The sequence below is a fragment of the Mustela putorius genome, unplaced genomic scaffold (genome assembly GCF_011764305.1).
Source record: "Mustela putorius furo isolate JIRA1106 unplaced genomic scaffold, ASM1176430v1.1 tig00537227_pilon_pilon_pilon, whole genome shotgun sequence".
Taxonomy (NCBI): domain Eukaryota; kingdom Metazoa; phylum Chordata; class Mammalia; order Carnivora; family Mustelidae; genus Mustela; species Mustela putorius.
This window is the reverse complement of record NW_025422368.1, coordinates 18,614,252-18,639,742: the sequence shown is the minus strand read 5'-3', so window position 1 is coordinate 18,639,742 and position 25,491 is coordinate 18,614,252. Positions and strand designations below refer to the sequence as shown.

The window sequence follows — 25,491 nt, the reverse complement described above, 5'->3', positions numbered from 1 at the left end:
AAATTACAAGGATTTTAGGAGTTCTGTGCTGGGAACCAGAAGAACACCCAATCTCTTTCTTCTTATTCCATGCTGCCTATGCTTCATGCCATAACTTCCTCCTTTCTTGGATTCCTAATTTTGCTTATTTTTCAATGTGTCGACATAGCTTCCGATTTCTTAAAGGATGGAATGGTAGGGGACACAGGGAAGGAAAAAGTTTTCTTCAACCCTCTTAGGAACTCTAGCTAGGTCTGAAAAGTTAGAGACAGATTAACAGGAGAAAAGCATGCAAATTTTACTAAATATTTTATACATATATGGGAGCCTTCATAAAAAAATGAAGACCAAAAGAAGTAACCAGAGCAGGAAGCTTTTATACCTTAAGGACAAAGAAATAATAAATTTGTGAAGAATTTGACAAGACAAAGAGGTTTGAGCTAAAGGTAGTAAAAGGGGGAAGAAGTAACTAAGCCAGTGAAGGTTAGTTTGAGTTGTTGAACCAGATTTCCTTGCCCAAATTCTATGTCTCTGGAGATAAGAATGGCTCAGCACAGGGAAGGTACCTTTCATGTAGGAGATTTCTTTCTCTTGGGAAGAAGGGGTAAGAATGGAGGGAGGTCAGAGTGACCTTCCTACTTTTGCTGTTGTGTCAAACTTCTTCAGTTTAAGATATTTAGTATGTCAAGTTGCCATTTGCTGGGGTAGCATGTCCTGAACCCCATGTATTTTGTCTGAATCACTGCACACTTTACATTTCAAAAATAAGTTGCCTGGGCATACAATTTTCAAAAATATTCAAGACTGGTACTGTGTACTGTCTTGGTAGTCAGATTTGCATACTGGAGAACTCACGTGGGTCAGTCAGATTAGTGACTGAATGTGGAGGGAATGAAGATGAGATTAGAGGGAAAGAATAGAGACCTCTTCCTTTTTTTTTTTTTTTTTTTTTTCTGTCTCCCTTCCTCTCCATCCAAAGATATACAGTAACAGGGATGGTAAGGAGAGAAAATCAATAGGGAGATGCTTAGAAGTCTATAGGACACATCAGTTGTTTTGGAAAGTAGGTGAGAAAGAGGTCTTGCCAGGGTGATTCTTGAGTGTGCTTCCAACTTGGGTTCAAGGTGAATGCAGTGCTTTTGAGATGATCTACCTATCACACTGTATTCCAATGAAAAGAATTTGCCTACTTGTTTCTTTCGAACTGGGAGCATCTCAGGGGGCATAGTGTTATGTTCAGCTTTGTACCTTCAACGCCTGGCACAAAAATGAAATGAAAGCAGCAATGATAGAATTAAGGGCCGTTTACATAAAAACAAACACAAAAAACTTCCTTTCACATCCTGGGTGTTTGCTCTTTCTGAAAGCTTTTTAATGAAAAGAAACAGACAACACAGGGGAAGCTGAATCTTTAGGATGCCCCCAATGCTTAATCACTGATTCACCAATACCTTATTGTACAAGGCACTACTGGGCTGGGTATTAAAAACACACGAATGAATGTATCTTTCAGCCTTGGGGTGGCTCAGAGACCGACGAAGAAAACGAACGCATCTTACCCAGTTATCTTCCCTTGAGGGCAAAGCCTGCTTCTGAGAGCACCCAGATTTGTAGAGGAACTTCAAAAGGCAGGCACTAGGCCTCATTGATCTGGTCAGACAACTAGCAGTGGGAGTTTGCTGAATTAAGGTGGGGGTGGGGGGAGTCACTGTTGTACCAAATGAACTTTATAACCAAGATGTTGAATACTGAAAGTTCAGTTTTATTTTTAACAACATTCAAAAGCATCCGTACCATTCCAAGGTAACAAGCGACCCACGTCTTGGCTAAGACCAGCGGTCCTCTAAAGTTGACCTGGAATGCAAAATAAAATTTATTTCTATTTGGACTAAACGTATCCAAATGAGAGCATGAGAACAAAGATGGGCAAGTTTTAGACATAACGGGGCCCCTGTGTTGAAGTCTGTAAGCCTGGAGAGGCTGCAGAGCGGAGACCGCCCTTGCCATCGAAGGTGACCTCCCCCAGCGGGGAGGGAGAAAGCGTGTGCACACTTGAGCCCTTGTCCTTGAAGGGGATTGAGCGAGCCGAGGGGAGGGGTAGGCGGTGATCGGGTTTCCAATCACAATAGAGGAAGCTAAGAGGCTGCGGCGCGCGTGGGCCCCGCCTCCTCCTCTCCTTGCAGATCCTGTGCCGGAGGAGACGCGCGCAGCGAACATTGTCTTCTGCGCCGGCCCCTCCAAGCGTCTTCTCTCCGGTAGGTTTCAGTCCCGGCCCCCGAATCCGGGCTCGCGGGCCCTCGGGTGGGACGGGCAGGGGAGTCCTTGCGTAGCAGCACGGGGGAGAGGACCAGCAAGGACTGCTTTCCGGGGCCTTTTGCCCCGAGCATCAGGACGTGGGCCCTGACTCGCTCCTGGGGTATGGGGCGGCGGGCCGTGCCCTCTGCTGGGGACCCGAAGTGCAGCGAGTAGGCTGCCCCTGAGCCCCGGCTTTGTCCTCCCCGCCACAGAGCTCGCCTCCAGCCTGGGCTGGATCAGGGGAGAGACCTGTTGCGTTTGCAGCTAAATCCGGGGTTTTGCATGCCCTTGATGGGTTTACGGCGGCCGCACCCTCCTTACCCCCTCCCCCCGCCCCCGGCCCTGCTGGCTGACCCCGGGCACGTGCTTGAGGAACTGAGGAAATGGGGGCGGGGGAGGGAACCGAGTACCACGTGAGGGCTGGCGGATCTCGAGCCTGGGTGTGGGGATCTACCACCAGGGTCATGGACGGTCGCCCCCGCTTCTGCGGGGAGGCGGGTGGAGGATGGTCTGCGGTTTGGCCCTGCGCTCCAGTTTGTGCCCCGCTACGGATGCAGGCCTGCTTGGAGATGCAGGCCTGTTCTTCTCCGGCCTCTTTTCTTGATGCTTCGGGTGTTTTGTTTACTCGGCCAGCCTTGGGTGTGGAGAGGTTGGAATTTTCCCTAGAGACTTTCTCCTGGGAGATCGGGGGTGGCTGCCTTCCCTTGTGACCTGCTGCTCTCAGCTCTGCCGCCGGCAGAAAGAGGTGGCTTGTGGGCGGAGAGCGACGCCAGCTGCGATTAGGGCACGTGGTTAGTGGAGGAATTGGATGGCAACACCTCGCTTTTTAAAAGGTGAAAATCGCGGGATAGCCTGCTAACAGGGTCTTTGTTCCTGAACTGAAGGCCCTGGGTGCTTGGCTCATTTCTGGTGTTTTACATCCGCAGGGAGGCGGGGGATCGCCCTCGCTCCCCCCGAAGCGGGGGCGCTGGGCCTAAGGGGGATAGAAAGGACCAAGAACCGCCGATTTTGACCCTATTTTCCAGGATTTTCCCCCTGCAGCCACCACTCGGATTGTGGCACTGTTCTACATATATGATAGAAAACATTTTCTAATAGTTTTTTATAACTCCTATTAAGGAGAAATAAAACTTAAAGCACTTTTCTCCGGCAAGATCTGAAAGAAATATTTGCTGGCTTAAGCCTCTAATTGGTTTCTGAAGTTTCCAGAAATTACTTTAGGTCTGTACAAACGACTAATCTGTTATATAGCAACCATCTCTGGATTTTTGTTTTCCACTGCTTGCTGGCTTCTATCTGTAGGGATCTCAAACCAGCTAACGAAAATAGATTTCAAGGAGAAAAATGCAGCAAGAGAAGGTGCAGTCTTCTGATTCTGGATTCTGCTCAGAAAGCAGGACGTGTGGGACTTTCTTTGTCAGGCCATTTGAGCAGGCAGTCGTCCCAGGCTGCCGATTTTTTTCTTTAGCATTCGTGAGAAAACTGCAGATGAACTGTGCAAAGTAATCTCTACATTTAGTTCCTACAGTTAAGAGGCAGTATTTTTTGGTGGGAAAATAGCTACAGAACAATAGTCGTTACATAGTTGCTTCCAAATCATGTACTTTATTCCAATTCAGAGCCTTCCGAACTCTTCATAGGCAGTCACTGAACTAGTAAACTTAAGTTACTTAGTCCACTGCAGATGAGAAACAAAAAGGAGACTAGAAAGCAGGGTACAGTTTGAAATAGGTCCAAGGGCTGTGGATGACACAGTCTAGCATAAGAAGTAAGAGGAAAACTAAAATAATAATGGGTGACAATTATAAGTGATACTTAAATATGCAGAAGGAGCTTAATTATGACCTGCACCCTCTCTGTTTAAGAAGGCAGGGTAGTAGGTTTTGTGTACTTTATTTGCCATGGAATTGGGGAGGTTCTTTAACAATTTAAGTAACTTTTTGCCATTTTAGTTACCTAAAAAATGGGCCTGATGATCTGATGGCACAGATAAATTTGGTTTTAGTATATGGAATGTTTTCCAATGGGTTTTCTTCCTCCCCCGCCTTTTTTTTTTAAATGGCTGCAAAGAAACAGACTCAAAGGCTGATATTCTCCTAGTGTGATTCCCTGAGAGGAAAATGTATTATGTGTGTGCCCACCTTCCAGTTAGTTTCCAAGGTCCACTGAATGGAATTTAGAGTAATATTTCCGAAGATTTTGCATCAACATTCACACCATTTTCATATCACTGGATTTATAAAGTAACCTTTATGCCCAATACACTGTGACCAGTTTTAAGTGAGACTTAAAGTAGAAGAACCAGCCCCTATCTTCAAAGAGTGTTAATAACCATTAGTAGTAGAAGCTATATCCATAACTGGGTATTAATTCTTTTACACCGACCTGAAATACAGGTTAGTACAGGGCCCTAATTTAGTTTGCATAGAAGTTTTTTATGAGGGGAATGGAAACAAGTAGGCTAATCTAAATGTAATATTCATTTCTTTCGGCCAGTAAATGAAGAGCCACAAGACAATTTTTATAACATGTTAAGTACTAGCACAGAATCTTAGGCTGAAGAGAAGAACCCAAATTCGAGTGGCTTCATGGAAGTTTTTGTGTTAATTAAATTCTCCATTAAGCGGGTTGCATGGCTCTTTAAAATGTATTTTATCTTGGAGAATATCATTAGGCTCATTTTCAACTGTGCTGTGGTTCAGAATTGCAACAGTAACATTTTATGGATTATTCCTGTTTGGGTTTTATATGTAGGTGTATGTATAATGTTTTGATTCTTTTCTTGCAGGGCACAATGGCAACTCTTAAGGAAAAACTGATTGCACCAGTTGCAGAAGAAGATGCAGCCGTTCCAAACAATAAGATTACTGTAGTGGGTGTTGGACAAGTTGGTATGGCCTGTGCCATCAGCATTCTGGGAAAGGTACATTTCAAGAACACCAGACACGATAATTTCAGTTTATGTATACAATCTCTTTTGGCACTTCAGGATTTTATTGTATCTTTAAAAGATTTTTTCCTGAACTGTTTTATTTTATTAAAGATTTTATTTATTTATTAGGGAGAGTGAGTACACATACATAAGCAAGAGTAGGGTTGTGGGGTGGGGAGGGAGAAGCAGACTCCCTGCTGAGCAGGGAACCCAGTGTAAGGCTTGATCCCAGGACCCTGAGACTCTTACCTGAGCGGAAGGCAGACACTTAACCAACTGAACCCCCCAGGTGCCCCATTTCCTGAACAATTTTAAGTAAATTATAGACATCATGACACTTGACCTTTAAGAGTGTGTATTTACTGAGAACACTGTCCCTATATGACAATAGAATCACTACACTTGGGGATGTTGACATTGATATAATACTATTATCTAATATACAGTACCTGGAGTTAAAATTCTCCCACCTGTTTTATAGTTTCTTATAACTGTTTCCAACCCAATCCAAAATCATACCTTTTTATATACTTGCCCTCTCTCTTTCATTCTTCTTTAATTTGGAGCTGTTACTCAGCTTATTTTGCCTCCACATCATTGACATTTTTGTAGAGTGCAAGTCAGTTAAATAGAACGTCACTCAATGTTGGTCTGATGTTTCCTTGTCAGTAGGTTCAGGTTAAATGTTGGGGTGGGGTTATGACCAGGCGATGGCATCACATCAGAGGCATGTGATGTTCGACTTTTTATTTCTGGTAGTGCCCAAGACACCCTGGGTTGAAGTGGTGAGTGCAGGACTTCTCCACTGCAAAGGTCACTTTACCCTCTATAATTAATAAATAATCTGCACAAGGGCTCTGCGGGCTTGTGGAAATGACCTTCTAAGTCCTTCAGAGTACATTTCTAAACAGACATAAATTCTGGCATAATCAGCATTAGAAGATATTACACTAATACTGATGTCATACTGTTACCACCTTCCGCCCCTGCAGACTTTCTTCCCTGTATACTTCCGCGGACTCCTGGCTTGCCTTCTATATACACCCCATGTAGGTCAGGCCATCGCTTTTTTTAGTCTCTAAGTACTTCTGAGGAAAGAGGCCTTTTATTGTTTACCTCACTGATTGATTCTTGATCTTTTTGAAGGCTGTCTTAATGTAGGAACCCTGCCCCCCTAAAAAAATTGCTGCTTTGCCTTCAGTAGAGGACACTCTCCCTTTGTGCCGTATCTGAAGGCTGCCTGAATAACACCTCACCAGGCATGTTTCTGTTTGCAGAGCTTAAATTCTCAAGGAACAGATTAAAAGCTATCAGAGAAATCAACTAAAATACGTACTGTGCACCAATGAAGGTTTTATTCTCTCGCATTTTTTTTCTAGCTAGTTTTGACGAGGTGCTTATTTGTAATAGCTGCTTCTCAAGTCACAGGGAATTTAAGTAATTACAATTTAGTGCTCACTGTTCATGCCAACGAAAATGAAAATCTTCCAGCTTATGTTTCTTTCAAAACATTTATTGACTATACACCAGGTAGAAGTGTTTAATAAAACCCTTTATATTAAACAACAACCTCAGAATAGGTGGTGCTGGTATCCTGTTTTCGGATGAGGTGGCTGAGCTATGAAGGGATTAAGCAACCTGCCCATAGTCACACGGCTGAAGTGATAGAGCTGTATTTTGTTTTTTAATTTTTTTTTGTTTTGTTTTAAGTAAATTCTACCCCCAACCAGGGGCTTGAACTCTTGACCCCGAGATCAGTGTTACCCTGAGCCAGCAGGGCACCCCAGTAGAGCTGTATTCTGAACCGGGCTCTGAACTCTTAATTATGGGGACTGCAGTTTCCTTTTATTCTAAGCTAGTATTCAGGCAGTTAAAAACATCAAGGTGTTGGTGAAATGCTAGCTAAAGATACTTCTTTTCTCCTGCTCATCTCAAAATTCAGACACTGTAGGAAAGTAATAAGTTACCATGATTCTGTAAGGAGTACCTCTGTGGTTTTCATTTTAACTTAAAATAGTCTTTGGTAAATAAACTTGGGGCTGTACTTGTGTTATGTAATACTTTGGCCTGGTTCAAGTGCTTGAGAACAGACTCTTCTGCTAACACAGTAGGAGTCTTCCCATTTAGATGGCCGTGAGGGCATGACTGCCTTGTTCAAAGACCATTTTGCGAATTAAAAATGTTTAAATCTCATTTTAATGGGTGAAGATTAAAATGCTTCAAAATTGTTACTAATATTTGGGGATTCTAAACCCTATTCGTTTAACAGAGGAAGGAAAATACAGTGCCCTGCTCTGTGGAGTGTTTATATATTACTCCGATTACTCCTTCCCAAAAGCTGGTAGGGTCTTGTCATCTATGTATTACTGTTGGAAAGAAACAGTCGGAAGATAGAGCTGGTAAGTTCCTGATCCGGTCTTTGAGGCCATCACTGGGCTGGTATGCTTTACAGAGAATGCACATTGCTTTCTCCCCAGGAAGTGAGCCAACCTGGGGCATCAGAGGTGAAGGTTGGGGAGGCCCACACTCAGTCCTCAGAAGGCTACTGAGGCCTCCAGTACAATGTCCCATCACTACAAAAACTGAGTTATCTTTTGCTTCTCTTTCCCCACTCTCCCCAGTGTCATGGCCTTCCGAGGAACTGTAGTAAGCTTCAGTAAAAACTGTAGCTCTTGTATGTAAACTTCCACTAGTGCATCAAAATCTGAGATGTCACAGATGTCTCCTGTCTGTCAGAACAAGGCGGTGCAACAGGGGCACCGTTCACATAGTGCCAGCAGCGCCTTTACCATCTCTGACTTACTGTTTACCATCTGCCCTCCTTCTCCAAAGTATCTAGCTCGTTTCTTGTTAAACCCGTTTCCTTACACTTTCTCTCACCTGGAATGTTACCCTGGACCACCGGAGTTGACTTATTCCTCCTCCATATCAACAGCTTTGTAGTCAGGCAGTTGCTGCTGACTGTCCCAAGTAACCTTCCTTCCCAGGAACTTGAACGTCGCCCTGCCATATGGTCTCTGTAGCACTGCCGCTGTCAGAGGTCTTCTTAAATGGTTCACTTAATTCCCATTCCCTAGAGTCCCGCGAGAGAAGGGACTTCCCTGAATTTGTTCATTGCTGTGTATGTTCCTAATTAGTAGAATAATGTCTGGCGCACTTAGTAATAAGCATGTGTTACATAAATAAATGCTTCTGCTGTTCCTAATAATCACATTTTGTCAGGTTTTGATCATAGCTTTCCCTTCTTGTGGCTTCTGTGCCATGTGTCACTCCTGCCCTGCCACCCATCACAGGCTTCGCACTTGAGCTGTCCAGAGGGGGCTCTGAGTAGCCACCTCATCGTTCCGTCAGGGTTTGCAGAGCTGCCGTGCCCTCAGCCTCTGTGTCCAGCTGTCTTTGAGTCTCTGTCCTCACTCAGGTCGGCTAGCCATGTTCTTATGGTGCTTGCACAGCCGAAGGAGTTTCTTCGGAGCAGTGTAACTGCAGACGGATGGGGAAGTAGTTTTAGCCGTGCAGGCCTTGGCTTAAAAGTAAGATGTCATTGATGCTTGGTCTCTGTACAAGAATTGACTGTGTAATAAACTTGACCGAAAATGCAGGAAAAGGCCCAAACAGTGTTTAATAATATGATAGAAGTAGCATTCCGCGCATCACTGAATAAAAGGTTCTTGTCTGTTTAATTTGTTACTTGGAAAAGGTTAACACCTTTTCCCTCCACAAAAGTTCATGCTGATAGACACTTGAATATAGAAATGCAACGATCAGGAGCGCCTGGGTGGCTCAGTGGGTTAAAGCCTCTGCCTTCCACTCAGGTGGTGATCCCAGGGTGCTGGGATCAAGCCCTGCTCAGCAGGGAGTCTGCTTCCCCCTCTCTCTCTGCCTGTTTCTGCCTACTTGTGATCTCTCTCTCTCTCTGTCAAATAAATAAACAAAATCTTTAAAAAAAAAGAAAGAAAGAAAGAAAGAAAGGCAGCGATCAAATGCTAAGGCATTGGTGGCAGTCATTAATCGGCCACGAGGGGCGGGAGGCAAATAGGGCCACCTCTGGTCCACAGGGGGCTTGAGATTAGAAGATGTTTTTGTTGTACATTAAACAAGTGGTCAGGCTCAACAGTGATGTTCTTGCCTTCTACCTCACCTTGTTCTTACTGGTTAAGAAGCACTAAGAACAGCAATTCAGCCTTGCTGTTCAAACAGTTTTAAATACGTTTACAGTGTAAGTGGCTTCATAGGCTTTAGAATCCAGGTACTCCTGCTTTTTCAAAGTTCCTGTTCTGTCTGCCACTTTGCTTTTACTGAAGACCCCGACCCCCCCCATTAGTTGCTGTTTTCGCTAACCACAAGAAATCCCAAGATTTTCCCTTTTACCTCAAAAGGTAAAAAGTGAAAAGTAGCCAGAGTTTACTTTGTTACAGAGGCAGCACACATCCCAAGCAGTGAGTGGTCCCACCAGATTCCCTTCCCTAGGAAGGAACCATACCTGCTCAGCCTCTGGGCATGAGGCTGTAGGAGCTTTGGGCTGTGTGAGCATCTGGGCTTTACCTCAGTTTATTTTGTGCATCTGTTAGCAAGATGTGTCCTAAGGTATCAGAAAAGCCTAAGAGAGGGGCACCTGGGTGGCTCAGTGGAGCATTTGTCTTTGTCTCAAATCATGGTCTCACATCTGGCTCCCTGCTCAGTGGAGAGCCTGCTTCCCCTCCCTCTGCCTGCTGCTCTGCCTGCTTGTCCTCTCTCTCTAACAAATACATAAATAAAATCTTAAAAAGAAAAAAGTTAATTTGCTTTCCTGTGGTTTCAGCAATGAACATGCAGAATTTGATTTTAGTGTATGTGCTGCCAAAGTGAGCACAAACTTGGGGAATTTGAAATTAAAAACACAATACTATAAAAAGAAAAAAGGAAAACCTGAGAGAGGCTATTGGGATCTGAGAATTCTCAAAAATTTCCCATATAAATTAATGTAATTGCCGTTTCTGCTTTACGCCATTTCTGCTTACAAAAGGTTTGGTAGGAACATTCTGCTTTAGGATCGCGGGGGAAACCTGCGTAGGAATACAGAAGGCGATTTATTTCAGTCAAACACCAGTGCTGACGCTTAGTCACACATGTTCTGGGGTTGCCTGCCTCCACACTTGGAGGTTAGTCCGCCGTGCAGATGCAGCTAAATTCAGTGCTACAATTCTTTTTTTCAAGTATTGGATCTCTTCCTTGCCAGCTGAGGGTGCACTTGTCAGCCAATCCTCCACACCCACTGGCTGAAACAAAAGACAGGATCTCAGATCCTGTGACATCCTTTTCCACTTAACCCCAGGATTGTTTTGCCATGCTGACTCTAGCAGCACACATGTTATGTGACTAAAATAAAAGGGATACTCCTACTGCTCAGTACCTTGACAGAACATGATGGCTATTAAGTTATAGTGTACTCACTGAAGGTTTAGAAAACACAAAAAAGGTTTACGTGATCTTGTCAGAGGCAGTAGAGGAATCAAACCATTAAAAAGTACCAAGTTTTTAAATAAAACTTGTGAAAGTTAATGCCAGTATCGGATAGATGTAGAAATGAGGAAATGGTTGCTAAGTAATTCCCAGCTCACAAAATAGTCATTGCAGAAGTTTGCAAGTAAATCTGTTGCTTGGAAGTAAGAGCACATTGGGAAGCTCTAGTCTCAGAAACTCACCAGCAAGACGGCTATAACTCACTTCTTGAGACTAGCAGGCCCACTGGGATTTGAGGTCTGGGCAGTGCTCATTCCTTGGCTCCCACAGGGAGTGGGTCTGCTTTGGCGGGCAAACTAGAGGTCAGGTTTTTGTACTGGCTTCTGCCTCTGCTGGTCAGTGCCTTCCAGATAACTCCTGTTACACCCTAGGCTACTCTACCCTTTTCCTTCAGTCTTTTTTTTTTTTTTTAAAGACTTTATTTTTTAGAGAGAGCGCATGCACGCATGGGAGCGCACAAGTGGGGGGCATGGCACAGGGAGAGGGAGGAGCAGGCCCCCCACTGAGCAAGGAGCCCAATGTAGGACTCGATCCCAGGACCCTGAGTGGAAGGCAACCGCTTAACTGACTGAGCCAAAGTGACTTCTGAGCCCAATGACCTCCCCTTTCCCGTCAACAGTCCTCTCCTCTCTAGCTGATCACACTGTCCTTAGAAGAGGCAGCCTCATTTGTAAGTGGGAGTCCATATTGATATATCCCCTTAAGCTAATTATTTTGCTAAAAGCCCTAAAATCAGTAAAGGCAAGGACTCTAGTGATACATCAGTGAGAGGGATAACAACTTCTTATAAATTTTGCAAGTTACGGGTTTCCATAAGATAATGGAATTTCAGAGCTGAAAGGTTGTTTGGATGCATCTAGACTGACAACCTACGCCCTCGCCTATTTTTTACAAGAAGAGTCGAAGTACTTGGTAAAGAGAGTGGTGTACATGACTGATAAAGGGAGAACCCAAGGCTTTGTTTTCTGCCAGTCTTCATGTTGGGATATAGAAAACATATAAACATAAAGCATGTTACATATAAAACTTTATAGAATATGTAAAATTAAGACCCTAGATCAAGATTAAATAGTGTATTTGTTGATTTAGATTTTTATTTTGAAGGAGTGACAGAGGATGACAACTGCAATAGAAAATGAGCGCCCAGAGAATTAGGCTGATCACAGGAGAATGACTAGTCCTGGATCCCACCATCCATAGGATACCCCTTCCCTCCCCCATCAAGACATGCACATTGGTTCAACCTAACCTGACGGTTCAGCCGACAGGGGTTCAAATCCTGCTATTGATAGCTTACACCAAATCTGAAAAACCCTCCAAACTGGAGGTGATTTCAGGGATGGATACTCCCGAAGGCGGATTCTGGGTCTGGGTGAGTCTTCACCAGCCCTCACTCATTGGAAGATGTGTACATCCTGAGACCACTACTGAACTGTTGGTTTCATGAGGGGTCTTTGTCTACATATTCTTAAAGTGATTTGTATCATGATACTGAATCCTGGTTGAGTACTAAAAGGTGAAATTTAGAGAAATCAGTGTGTTAAATATTAATAGTTCATTCAAGACTTTCTCATGCAGTTGTTTACACTTGATCTTAGCCAAAAGGCCGAGAAGCGATCTCTCATGCAGTTGTTTAAAGGGCACAGCCAATTCCCTGGTAAAACTCTCAAGGTTTTTAACACTTGGTGCTTAGCTATTTAAAAAAGGTCTCTGTTTAGGGGGCATCTGGGTGGCTTAGTCCCAACTCGGTCTCATCTCAGGTCCTGATCTCAGAGTTGTGACTTCAAGGCTTGTCCTTAAATAAATAAATAAAGGGTATCTGTTGGGTTTTGAGTTGAGGTGCACTGGGGTGGCTTCGGGTACTAACACCTGTTCTTGTATTTCTAGTCCCTGGCTGATGAACTTGCCCTTGTGGATGTTTTGGAAGATAAACTCAAAGGAGAAATGATGGATCTGCAGCATGGAAGCTTATTTCTTCAGACACCTAAAATAGTGGCAGATAAAGGTGATCTAATAATAGATGCCCTTGCTCTCACGGAAAATTAGTTTTCCATCTTGGTGAATCTAGTGTTGGCAGTTTTTCTTTCCTTCTCCTTCCCATTCATCCTTGAGGACCAGCGCAGGTGTTATCTCTATAAACGTCTCATGTGACTTTCATACATTTGACACATAATATTTTAGGAAGTTGTATCATACTGCTTGTTTACCTATGTTTGAGAACAGGAATGTTTTAGAAACTTTGAAAAAACTAAATAAAATCCATATTCTAGCTGTCTCTGTTCTGGATGAGCACATTTACATGGTGGTACCACCATCAGAGCAGGACTGTGTGGAAAATGGACCTCAGATGTGACCTCAAAATAAATTCCACTACAGAATGGCTGAAATGTGGACCTCAAAATAAATTCCGCTACTACTACTAGTGGCTGCTATTCATTGAGTTATTAGCATTCTGGGTACTATGAATTTTTTTTTTTTTTTTTGAAGATTTTATTTATTTATTTGAAAGACAGAAATCACAAGTAGGCAGAGAGGCAGGCAGAGAGAGAGAGAGAAGGAAGCAGGCTTCCTGCGGAGCAGGGAGCCCGATGCAGGGCTTGATCCCAGGACCCTGAGATCATGACCCAAGCTGAAGGCAGCGGCCCAAACCACTGAGCCACCCAGGTGCCCCACTATGAAATTTTTCAATGTGACATTTTACCTCATATTCACAACAAACCTATAAAAGGTAGGTCCTCCTCATAACATTGATGAAAGGTCTGAATAACTATCAGAAGTCATTTAACAATAGTTTATTATGTGACTCATTCCATAGCTGTTGTCTCTGATGGTCACATCAGGTTATAATGTCTGTATTTGGGAAGTGACACTTCCTTGAGGGGAAAAAATACTCCCCAGAGAAACTCAATTGCTAAAATGAGTAGGCTTCCTTAAAATACTGAGTATTAGAAAATAGTTTCCGCCTGAGGACGAACATTGCTGTGCCTTCCTTCCCCTCCATAGATTGGATTAACAAAGCCCAGAAGTGTCCTTTAAGGCCCTTTATTTTTTTGTTGGGGGAGTTCCTACTGGACTTTGGACTCACTGTTTATGTTTTATCAAATTACTAGCAATCTAATATTCTAAAGTCAATGGCATTTTTAATTTCTTAACCAGAAACATAATTTGGGGCCTTTTTTATTACCTTGGTCCATTCTCTGAGCGAGTTTTACGGTTGGATTATTTCTGTATAACTCAAGAAGGAGGAAGCTATTTCTCTTGAGAAGAGCGTTCTACTTCAAAACCTTATAAAATAGTAATTCTTGCAATATGTAATGCCTGTGTAAGTCCTAGAAACTTATGGTTGTTTAGGTTTCTGGAGCATATCATAGATGATGTATTTTGATAAGAGTTGTATTTAAAGTACCTTTCCCCCCCTTCTCTTTCAAGATTACTCTGTGACTGCCAATTCTAAGATTGTGGTGGTGACTGCGGGAGTCCGCCAGCAGGAGGGAGAGAGCCGGCTCAATCTGGTGCAGAGGAATGTTAATGTCTTCAAATTCATTATTCCGCAGATAGTCAAGTACAGTCCTGATTGTATCATAATTGTGGTTTCCAACCCAGGTATTGTATTGATAAGAATTGTCCTAAGGTTCTCGCTGCTGTGAAGTTCAATGATTTGGGTGTCTGTTTCATTTAGTTTGGCTTTTAAAGATTCTGTTCTAGGATTTGCTAGCAGAAGCAATTCTTGTGTCTTCTGTTACTAGCTGCAAAAGAGTGCTGTTTGCAAAACAAATGGCAGGGTTCTGGGCCAAATGTTTAAAAATGTGAGAAGTTATATATAAAACAGTTGCAACTGTTTGTTTCATCAGTTTGTTGTAGAGCCTAGAAGCTTTTTAAATTTTCTAGGAAGATTATTCTGAGATATGTAATGAAACATTTAAATGTGGCTTCAATTTGTAGGAAACATTGTAGCATTTCTGATCTTCTGTTGGCCAAGAAGTGTATTCTAGGAGTGTTGAATTTGAGAATAGTTTAAAAGCTGCTAATCAGTCCAGTTTTATAGAAGTAGACTATCGATAGACAAATAACATGCTAATGCCAAATGTTATAACTTAAATGTTGCCTTTTTTTTTTTTTTTTCTGAGTCAACATTTGCAGAATAAGCATTAAAACTTCTGGTTAGAAAGAATTGCATTATTTAACCGAAATAATCAGAATTCACTATTTTGCACTTCTTTTGTCTGTAATTTGCCACCAAATGGACCATTTATGAGTGAGCATAGTAGATACCTTGATAAAGTGGTAAAACTGATTGTTTCTGACACTTGACAAAGAGAAAGATTGTGAATCAGAAGCAGGGAGATCCTTACAGTTTATGAAATATTGAGAGTTGGAGGCCAGCAAGGACAGATTATTTTAGTAGTGTTCTGTGCAGTCCTGAATTGGGGGTTACTAAATAGCTCAGTCTTATGTATAAATATGTAGGGGTAGGTAGACTTGGAAGGAACAAGAATTACAAATAGCTGGTATAAAGGAAGTTCCTGCATCCCGGGCCTAAGACAGACATCATTAGCTCATTACACAACTTTCCAGGTATAGCTTCAAAGTCTCAATTCCAGAGAATCACGCCCACTGAATCAGAGTTGCTAAGGAAGAAGTTCATAATACCCAGTCCAACATGACCTTAAAATATCTCCACACATTTGTGTGTGGAGGTGGAGATGACAAGATTAACCTCTTGCCTACCTTGTGTGCACCTTTTCTCCTCTTCATGGTTTAGCCTAGAAGTTCTGCGATTCTGTCTCGGCCAGCAAGTTTTACTCTTTGAAGTCTCAGGGCTGTGGCACACCAGAATAAAGGTTCTGTCATAGAGGTCCTTTCATTAAATACTACAAAATGTCAGTCCCTTATATTATCACAATTGCTTACTGAATAGTGCCTTGTGCCCAGGGAAATTTATAGCAGTATACCTTAGTAATTTAGTAACCCATGGCTTTTGGGTTATGATGATAGTCATCATCATCGTGGAACAGTACTATCAGAGAAGCATATGTGACCATTGGTTCTCTTATCTCCATTATTTCTGAACTCTATAAAGTGAAAGTATTCGGTCTTTCCAGCTACATCTCAGACTGGAAAAGTTGGGGAGAAGGAAGATAGGGCACTTGCTAATTGACACAGCAGTTGAAATTAGTTTTGATTTCCTTACATATATTACTTTTAACCCTTTCAGTGGATATTCTCACATACGTTACCTGGAAACTAAGTGGACTACCCAAGCACCGGGTGATCGGAAGTGGGTGTAATCTGGATTCTGCAAGATTTCGCTATCTTATGGCTGAAAAACTTGGCATTCATCCCAGCAGCTGCCATGGATGGATTTTGGGAGAACATGGTGATTCAAGTGGTAAGGGGAAAAAAACATAATATTCTAATGTGTATTTATGGTATTATTCTTGCTATTCTGAATTTTTTTAAATTTTAATTTCACGTACTTCACATTACACATAAGCAATTTGGGGGAGAATACTCTGATAGTGACTAGGTAACTATGTATATAGTCCTTATCAATCTTTTGCCTGCTAAGTTTAGAATCTACTGATACTTCTTGATTAAGTAAATTATAACTATTGATAGTTGTCAGACACAATATTTAGTCATTTCTTCTATATTAATTCTACTGTAAAAGAAAGCTTTCTCTTCCTCATTTATGTATTCATTTGTATCAGTGTGCACTCAGATTTTTATTTTATTCCACAAATGTTCTTTTTTTTTTTTTTTAAAGATTTTATTTATTTACTTGACAGAGAAATCACAAGTAGATGGAGAGGCAGGCAGAGAGAGAGAGGGAAGCAGGCTCCCTGCTGAGCAGAGAGCCGGATGCGGGCCTCGATCCCAGGACCCTGAGATCATGACCTGAGCCGAAGGCAGCGGCTTAACCCACTGAGCCACCCAGGCGCCCGATTCCACAAATGTTCTTTTACCATCTTGGTAATGCAGAAGTTGTCCCAGATTTGGAAAGTAATAGGCTTTTCAAACTGCTTCTATGTCTTTTTGACATGTCCTAGCATTTTTTGAGTCCTTGTCTCTGGGACAAGGAAGTGTGCCACATTGGTGTTTTATTTCCCATTTCCCTGTACTAGAAGCATCTCTTTCTTCAATGAGCCCTGTTTCCTTCTGAGGGGAAACCAAGATCTGGGCATAGGTATGCTCATGCTTCCCCCTTTCCAGGGGACATAGGTATTATATCCATCATGTATAATGAAGGGAGTAAATTGGGTAACAAAAGCTTTTCCATAACCAGTATCTACTATTCTTTAGTGTAAAATCTTGCTTTAAATTAAATCTGATTTTGGGGCACCTGGCTGGCTCAGTTGGTAGGAGCATCTGTCTGACTCTTGATCTCTGGATTTTGAGTTAAAGCCCCATATTGGATCATGGAGCCTATTAAAAATAAATAAATAAATAAATAAAGTAAATGAAATCTGATTTTTAATACGTCATTAGTAACTGTCAATCATTTAAGTAGTAAGAGACCATTTGGTAAATACTTCAGATATTTTCTTTAGGAATTTAAATAGAATTGTTAGTCATTAATTATTGTAGAAAGGCCAACATTAAAGTTACATTGCACTTCTGTTTCTTTTATAATGCTTTGTTTTGAAAGAATTAAGGAGCCCTTGGGTGGCTCCATTGATTAATCACCCGATTCTTAATTTCGACTCAGGTGATGATCTCGGGGTTATGGGATGGAGCCCTACCCAGGGCTCTGTGCTCAGCAGGGAGCCTACTTCTCCCTCTCCCTCTGCTCCACCTGCCCTCTACTTTCTGTCACTAATAAATAAATAAAGCCTTAGAAAGAAAAAAAAAAAAACGAGCACTATTTATGTAAGTTAATTAAGTCTCTGTTTTCATTTAAGTTAGTATCTCTGTTCTGTGGCACACCTGGCTGGCTCAGTCAGAACAGGACACCTCTTGATCTTGTGGTTATGAGTTCAATCCCCATGCTGGGTGCAGAGATTACTAAAAAATAAACTTTAAAGAAATTTTTTAAAAAGTTAATATTTCTGTTCCAAACAGTTTTATATAAAAACACTTATGAACAATTCTGATTATATCTTTTAACTCTTGAGCCTGTTTATTAAACTAAAATACATTGAATAAGCTATGGTATTATACTGTAATTATCCAAAACACTTTAATAGTAACGATAATCTTTATTTTACTGAATTCGTATCTGCCCTATATGCAAGGAAATATTTTCTCCCTAAAAGGTTTAGGTGTAAATATTCTTCTGATATTAATGAGCATGTGTAATGTGATTTTAGGGAAGAGTTTGTTACGGTATAAGAATTTGGTCTTGCAAACTGTTGCATTTGTGCTATTTTATACAAGACTTCCTAATATCCAAGGATTTGTTTGAATTTATGTCCTATGTAAAAAACTATCATAATATCTAGTGTGCAGCAGTCAGTCAATGCTAGTTACTACAGTTGTACAATTATGAGAACCATAGATGTGGAGATGATTTTACATGTCCTCTAGTTTAAGACTTGCATTATAGTGAAGAAAGAATGAGACAAAGCAGGCATAGTGGCCAGTGGCTTGTTAGAGATCCTTTAGCTAATTAGTGGTACAACTACAACTAGAATCATGTCTTCGGACTCCTATCCAATCTTCTGTTCACTCATCACTGTGTCCTTTTTTTCCAATATACCTTTTTTCCTATTTCTACATTGACCTGTATGGAGTGAAAGAGAATTAAATTGTGCTCAATCCTGACATAATTATGTCGAGTTCATAGTTTCATCAAAAGCCATGGAAGTACCTTAGTTTTCTCAACAATTAGCCTGAATTCCCAAGACTTCTGGACTTCTAGAGGAGTCTTCTTTGGCCATGGGCAGTTTTGCCTGTCGTAGCTGGTTTCAGCCATACTAGACTTTACCCCACGCTTTAGCTCTTATTTCCTGAGTTTACAGTGCTCTCCTCCAAAGGCCCCTGTGGACCATACTTAGTTTTCAAGGTCCAATTCAAATACCTATTTTTGCAACCCTTTCTGACAACCCTTTACCCCTAATTAAAGTAGATTGTGAATTTATGGGTTTTTTTTTTTAATTTATGTTTTATAATGCGTTTTCCATGCATCTGTGGTAGCTCAGCCCATTGCTTTAGTTTCCTTTGCCTGTTTCCCAGTGAATTCTGAATTTACCCACAGCACAAACCATGCCCTTACTCATTTTTTTATATGCTTGCATATTCAGTATATACTTCGGGCTGGCTTGGAAGGTGTTAAGAATAAGTAAAGGTGTTCTGATGCATCAAGCCCTCCAAAAGATAGAGTTGGTGACCGAGAACACCTTTGCTGTGCCTCTGGAGGCATTCTTGGAAGGAAATATTTGATCTGTTGAAGACCAGAAAAATTCACTGTGGTTAATACATGGAGTTTGTTTCGAGAGATAGACAGGACTTAGGGTACGAAAAGAGATAACTGGAGTGTATTTGGACCTTAGCACAGATTTTTTTTTTTTTTTATTTCGCTCCAGAAGAAAGGGCTTTATATAAGAAGAGTGAGTAGGAGTGAAGTTAAAAATTTCTCAAATTGAAAGTTTAAGATAGTCCTGAACTGGAAGCCCTTGTGATTTCACAAACTAGGGGAAGGCAAAGAATTTCACATTCTCTGTAAGTACGACGCAACAATTCTGTTTTGCACCAAAGTGGTTGAAAGTTAAAATGTCCACTGTGTGGCTGAAGGCGCATGCCAGCCTCTGGGTGAAAGCGGACTGGAGCAGCTATCTCTGGAGCTGCTCTAGCCGGCATTCAGTAACTTGCCTCGGAGGTAAAATCTGAACTAAGAGAATAAAGGATTTTTTAAAATAGTGTCAGAAACATATGACATGTTTTGGACACCTGGGTGGCTCAGTCATTAGGTGTCTGACTTTGGCTCAGGTATTGATCCCAGGGTTTTGGGATCGAGCCCCGCATCAGGCTTTTGCTGAACAGGAGCCCTGCTTCTCCCTCTCCCACTCCCCCTGCCTGTGTTCCCTCTGTCAGATAAATAAATAAGATCTTTAAAAAAAAAAAAAAAAAAGAAATGTATGACATGTTTATCCTTTTTCTCCAGTGGCTGTGTGGAGTGGAGTGAATGTGGCAGGCGTTTCTCTTCAGGAACTGAATCCAGATATGGGAACAGACAACGACAGTGAAAATTGGAAGGAAGTGCATAAAATGGTGGTGGAAAGGTAAGGGGAAGGGGGCTTGAGATGATCAATTTTATCTCGATAAAATTATCAGAATTTCCGTGACTGTCTGTCTGCTCAGGTGAGCTCTTAATATAGTAAACATGCGGGGCACCTGGGTGGCCCAGTGGGTTAAGCGTCTGTGGTTGGCTCAGGTCATGATCCCAGGGTCCTGGGATGGAGTTCCACATCAGGTTCCCTGCTCAGTGGGGAGCCTGCTGCTTCCTTTGCCTCTCTCCCAGCTCATGTGCTGTCTCATTCTCTCTCTCAAATAAAGATAAATTTTGTCCTTTTTTAATATATGTATATAGTAAACATGGAGCTGTTCTCTTCTGAAGCAAGTAAGACTAATTTACTGGTCAAACCTTCCACACAGGTCCCTGTGGGAGAGCAAACTTTTTTTTTTTTTTTTTTAAGATTTTTTTATTTATTTGTCAGAGAGAGAGAGAGCACGAGCACAGGCAGACAGAGTGGCAGGCTAGAGGCAGAGGGAGAAGCAGGCTCCCTGCCGAGCAAGGAGCCCGATGTGGCACATGATCCCATGACGCTGGGATCATGACCTGAGCCGAAGGCAGCCGCTTAACCAACTGAGCCACCCAGGTGTCCCGAGCAAATGTTTTTCTAGAGAAATCCTACTATATAGGAACAGGAGTAAAACATGGAATTAATAAGTGAGAAGGGCTTTCAAATTGCCTCTTACTGATAAATGAGGTTGACTTGTCTAGAACTTAGACACTCTTACTCATAATTGCCTAAAATAAGGACTTGCTGATTGATGACTATCTTAAAGCTGGGCTGTATTTACCTTTCCACACCTCACTAAAGATGTCTCCCTCTTTCTCCTTTTTTCACTCTTCCTTACTAACCATCCTTTCCTATGACCTTTGTGCTTACAAGGTGTCATTGTGGACTAGAGTAAAGACTAAGGGCGTGAATTCAAATTATGACACTGGCACTTATAAATGCCATTTAACTTTTAAGTTGAATTTCAGTTTTGTTCTCTCTGAAGTCATATGGTATTAGAATTATTATAAAAATTGAGTAAAAACACAGAATAATGCTGGTGAGCATTCAGTAAATGTCAGCTGTTCCTATTTGGAGAGAATTATTACAAGACTTCCTCAAACATGGAATTGTTTTTGCTTAGTTTAAATTAATGTTTTTTTTTTTTCTGGAGTTTGACCTGTGCATGGAGGAAAAGATTGTCTAAAAATGTGAGAGGGTCCTTAGCATTTTATTAACTTAATCCCTTTATTTTACAAATGAGAAAACTAGGGGTCACTGAGATAATACTATAACTTGTCAAGGTCTTCCAGCCAGTGATTACATTAAATTCCAATTTCCTAAATTCTCATTTTAGTTCCTCCTGTGACCTCTTAAGGACCAGGACCTTTGTGGGTTTCAAGGTGTGAAATTAATTTTCAGAAAATTGCCAGGCAGGTATTGTTTTCACTCTGCTGTTATGTTAGTTGATACTGTATTTTAGGTGACAGTGGTAAGTGGGACTTCGAAATCAAGGTATATTTTTGTCCTTAGAATGTGAAGGTCCAGCCTGCTTAGGTGTGTGGGGTGGGTATCTTTATGATAATCACTTGTGACCAACAAAGAATAACCAGCCCCTAAAAAGGAAGTAAGCCATTGAATGTGTTATCAGTAGAGATGTGAAAAGGATTTAAGTTCCCTGGGTAGCTTTCCATAAACGACCAACCCTAGTGGGGCCTGGGTGGCTCAGTGGGTTAAGTCTCTGCCTTCGGCTCAGGTCACGATCTCAGGGTCCTGGGATTGAGCCCCACATCAGACTCTGCTCAGAAGGGAGCCTGCTTCTCCCTCTCTCTCTGCCTGCCTCTCTACTTGTGATCTCTGTCTCTGTCAAATAAATAAATAAAATCTTTAAAATAAAAACAAAAACAGACCAACCCCAAAGACCCTCTATGGCAACCTTGTCGAGACCCCCCCCTCACTCTTAAGGGTTTTTCTTTACCTTCACTTAATAAACGTCTATCGCTTTACTCACACACACCCACACACACACAAAAGAATGTGGTCCTTTTATTTTCATTGTTTCTTGGTTTCATTGATAACTTTGGAAATACTCATGTTTATGAGTATGAAGATTGGGAAAAAGTATGTTTTTACCGCTGTGACTTCATATAATAAGTTATTTTGTTTTAAGATTGATTTATTTTTGAGAGAAGTGAGGATGGGGAGGGTCAGAGGGAGAGAGAGAAACTCCAGCAGACTTCTTGTTGAGCTCACAGCCCAATTCGGGGCTAGATCTCAAGACCCTGAGATCATGACTTGAGCTGAAACCAAGGTCGAAAGCTTAACCTACTGCACCAAGAAGGGGCCCCTCAATAACCCATTTAAATTTACCACAGCATTCATGTAGAGTCTACTCGGTAGTGTTTCCAGTTGTACATGTTTTATATATATGTTAACTCATTTAACAAACTTATAAAATAGATACCATTGTTGTCCTCATTTTACAGAAGAGGACACTGAGATAAGAAAGGCTTTCTGAAGATGACACAGTTGAACAAGACAGAGCAGAAGTCAAGCCCAAAGAGTCCAGTTTCTGTAACTATTGAGTTTGATACCAGTTACTTCTTCTATGATTCCTTTCTTTCCTTAGTGCCTATGAAGTCATCAAGCTAAAAGGATATACCAACTGGGCTATTGGATTAAGTGTGGCTGATCTCATTGAATCCATGTTGAAAAATCTATCCAGGATTCATCCAGTGTCAACAATGGTGAAGGTAAGATAAACTTAAAATTTCCAGTATTCTATTCTGTGAATAGATTTCAAGAAGGACAAGGTGGTCTCAGTCTACTTTTTTCTGAATCTCAAAATTTTGTGGAAACTTCTCTCTTTTCTCTCTTATATACTGTGGCAGATTAAATATTAACTGAGTCTTTTTTGACACATTTTCAAAATATACATTATTTGAGTAAGTATAATAGCTTTATTTCAAGTTGGGGCATTAATGTATAGATTGTCTTTGATGCAGTACTTGATATCTTAGTAAATTTAATTCAATTTAAAAGCTATGAAATGGGCACCTTGGGTGGCTCAGTCAGCTAAGCATCTGCCTTCAGCTCAGGTTATGATCTTGGGGTCCTGGGATCAAGCCCCGATGGGGCTCTCTGCTCAGGGGAAGTCTGCTTCTCCTTCTCCCTGTCTCCCTGTTCATACACATGCTCGCTCTCAAGTAAATAAAATCTTCAAAAGTAAAAGCTATGAAACACTTAAGTAGAAATTCTTTTTTTTTCCAATAAAATTAAGATTATATTAGAATATTGTATACGATAACTGATTGCCATAAGTCAATGGCAAGGGTGAAAATGTAAGGGGAAAATGCAGTGGATTTAAAGAAACATGGAAAAGAGAAAGATACAGAAGAATTTGGTGGTAAAATGTGATGTCAGGTATTTTTGGTTTTGTTATTTTAAATACTATAGCAAAATTTCATAAAGTATAGCAAAAATTTGATCATTGCTCAGTCTTGGAGTACATGCATGGAATTTGCTTATTTATCTCCACTTTGGTGTATGTACAAAAATTTTGGAATTAAAAGAACATGCAACTCTTGATCTCAGGGTCATGAACTCAAGCCCCAAATTGGGTGTAGAGAATACTAAAGAGAAATAAACTTTTTAAAAAAGATTTGAAAAATCTATTAAAGTAACTTGTTTAATATAATTAATTAACCCAGGTAATTGTATGGTTAAATTGACCTGGTGAATAAATTAATTGCTTTATAGAAACTGATAAAGTGGGAAATTGTACTATTTTTTTAGCAACTCTTGGATGTTACAGAAATCTTGCCTTTGAGTAGCTTCCAACTACTTATTCTGGACTTATTGGACAGCTACCATCGGGAATTCCCTCCTAAACTAAAGAATTTTTTAAAATTTGGATTTCATGAAAAGCAACCCATTAAGAAACACATTGGAAGGCAATTTAACTTGAAGACTTAGATATTAAATTTCATTAAAGTATATCTAAGCAGAGAGAGATGTGTCAATAAGTTCAGTAAAAAGTTTACTACTTTCTTTAAAATTTCTAGTTTATCATAATGTATATTTGCATATTCTGTGGATAAAATCGAATTCAGAATGTAAGTATTTGGAAAGTAAAAGCCTGTATGTGTTGAAAATCAAAGAATGAGTTTGTGCTTAACTATATTTTCTACATGCCTTTTTGCTTAAACATGGGATCAGTGATCATTCTTCCTATGGTTTTATTTCTTCCCTTTTCTAAAAAGGATTTATTATTTATTTATGAGAGAGAGTGCACACAAGCAGGGGAAGCAGCAGGCAAAGGGAGAAGCAGGCTCCCTCTTGATCAGGGAGCCTGCTGGCGTTCCCAGGACCCTGGGATCATGACCTGAGCTGAAGTTAGACGCTTAAGTGAGCCACCCACGCACCACTGTGATTTCATTTCTTAATCTAATTGTTTCTCTTGTTCTGTCAGGGGATGTATGGCATTGAGAATGAAGTCTTCCTGAGCCTTCCTTGTATCCTGAACGCTCGGGGCTTAACCAGTGTGATCAACCAGAAGCTGAAAGATGATGAAGTTGCTCAGCTCAAGAAAAGTGCAGATACCTTGTGGGACATCCAGAAGGACCTAAAAGATCTGTGACTCCTGGCTTCTAGGCTGTAGAAATTTAAAACTGCAATGTGATTAACTGTGAGCTGTTAGTTTTCATCCATATACATGGATCGCAGTTTGCTTTTATCTTCCTAAATATGTGAATCTGGGCTCACAGAATCAAAGCCCGTGCTTGGTTTAATGCTTGCAATATGAGCCCTTGAACAAATAAAATTAACTATTGTAGTGTGCTTCTGTTTCTGGGACTCCTTCTTTAGTGATCTGAAAGATTTCAGTCAATATTTCAAATAATTCTCCCCACCCAATAGAATGCCCTAAATTCTATCTATTCCATTTTCTGTATTCATCCCTCCAAATAACACAACCATTCTTTGTCACAGTATATGCCATGATCTTGTTATTGTTGTCCTGAGAATATGATTACCCTTTTAAAGACATAATTTTTTTAGAGCAATTTTAGGTTTACAACACAATTGAAAGGAAGGTACAGTGATTCCCCATACACTCCTTGCCCCCACACCTGATGGTTTCAATGTCATTCACCAAATGTACACTTGTTACAGTCCGTGAAACATTATTATCCAAAGTCCATATAGTTTATGTCAGGGTTCACTCTTGGAGATGTATATTCCATGGCTTTGAACAAACCTACAGACACATATTTCCACCATTCTCGTGTGCAACACATTTCACTCCCTTAAAAATTCCATCGTTTTCATTTTAAGGCTGTAACTGAAGATGGAACTAGAGGCAACAGATGACATTTATAAGAAAGTCCATTTTAATTCCCAAAAAGGAAGAACCTTTAGAACAGGTTTTCTATAATTGGAATCAACAATGTTAAAGTTACTTCGTCTTGATAATGAAGAAAAATAAAAGTTGGGGCTGGATTATCCAAATCCAAGTTACTGGGGCACAGCATAATGTGGAAATTGAGAGGGAAACTTAAGGCAGAC

The 25,491-nt window shown here is 41.0% G+C and overlaps 1 protein-coding gene across 1 annotated transcript; it reads left to right on the top strand.

The window, feature by feature from the left end:
* Positions 1-5,062: 5,062 nt before the first annotated feature.
* LDHB (lactate dehydrogenase B) lies at positions 5,063-24,764 on the top strand (the record flags this gene model as incomplete). The annotated part of the gene is given in 7 exon segments (NM_001310188.1): positions 5,063-5,197; positions 12,593-12,710; positions 14,135-14,308; positions 15,921-16,094; positions 19,809-19,926; positions 22,556-22,679; positions 24,398-24,764. Coding segments are annotated over 7 exon segments (1,005 nt in total). The 3' UTR covers positions 24,566-24,764.
* Between the last annotated feature and the right edge of the window lie 727 nt (positions 24,765-25,491).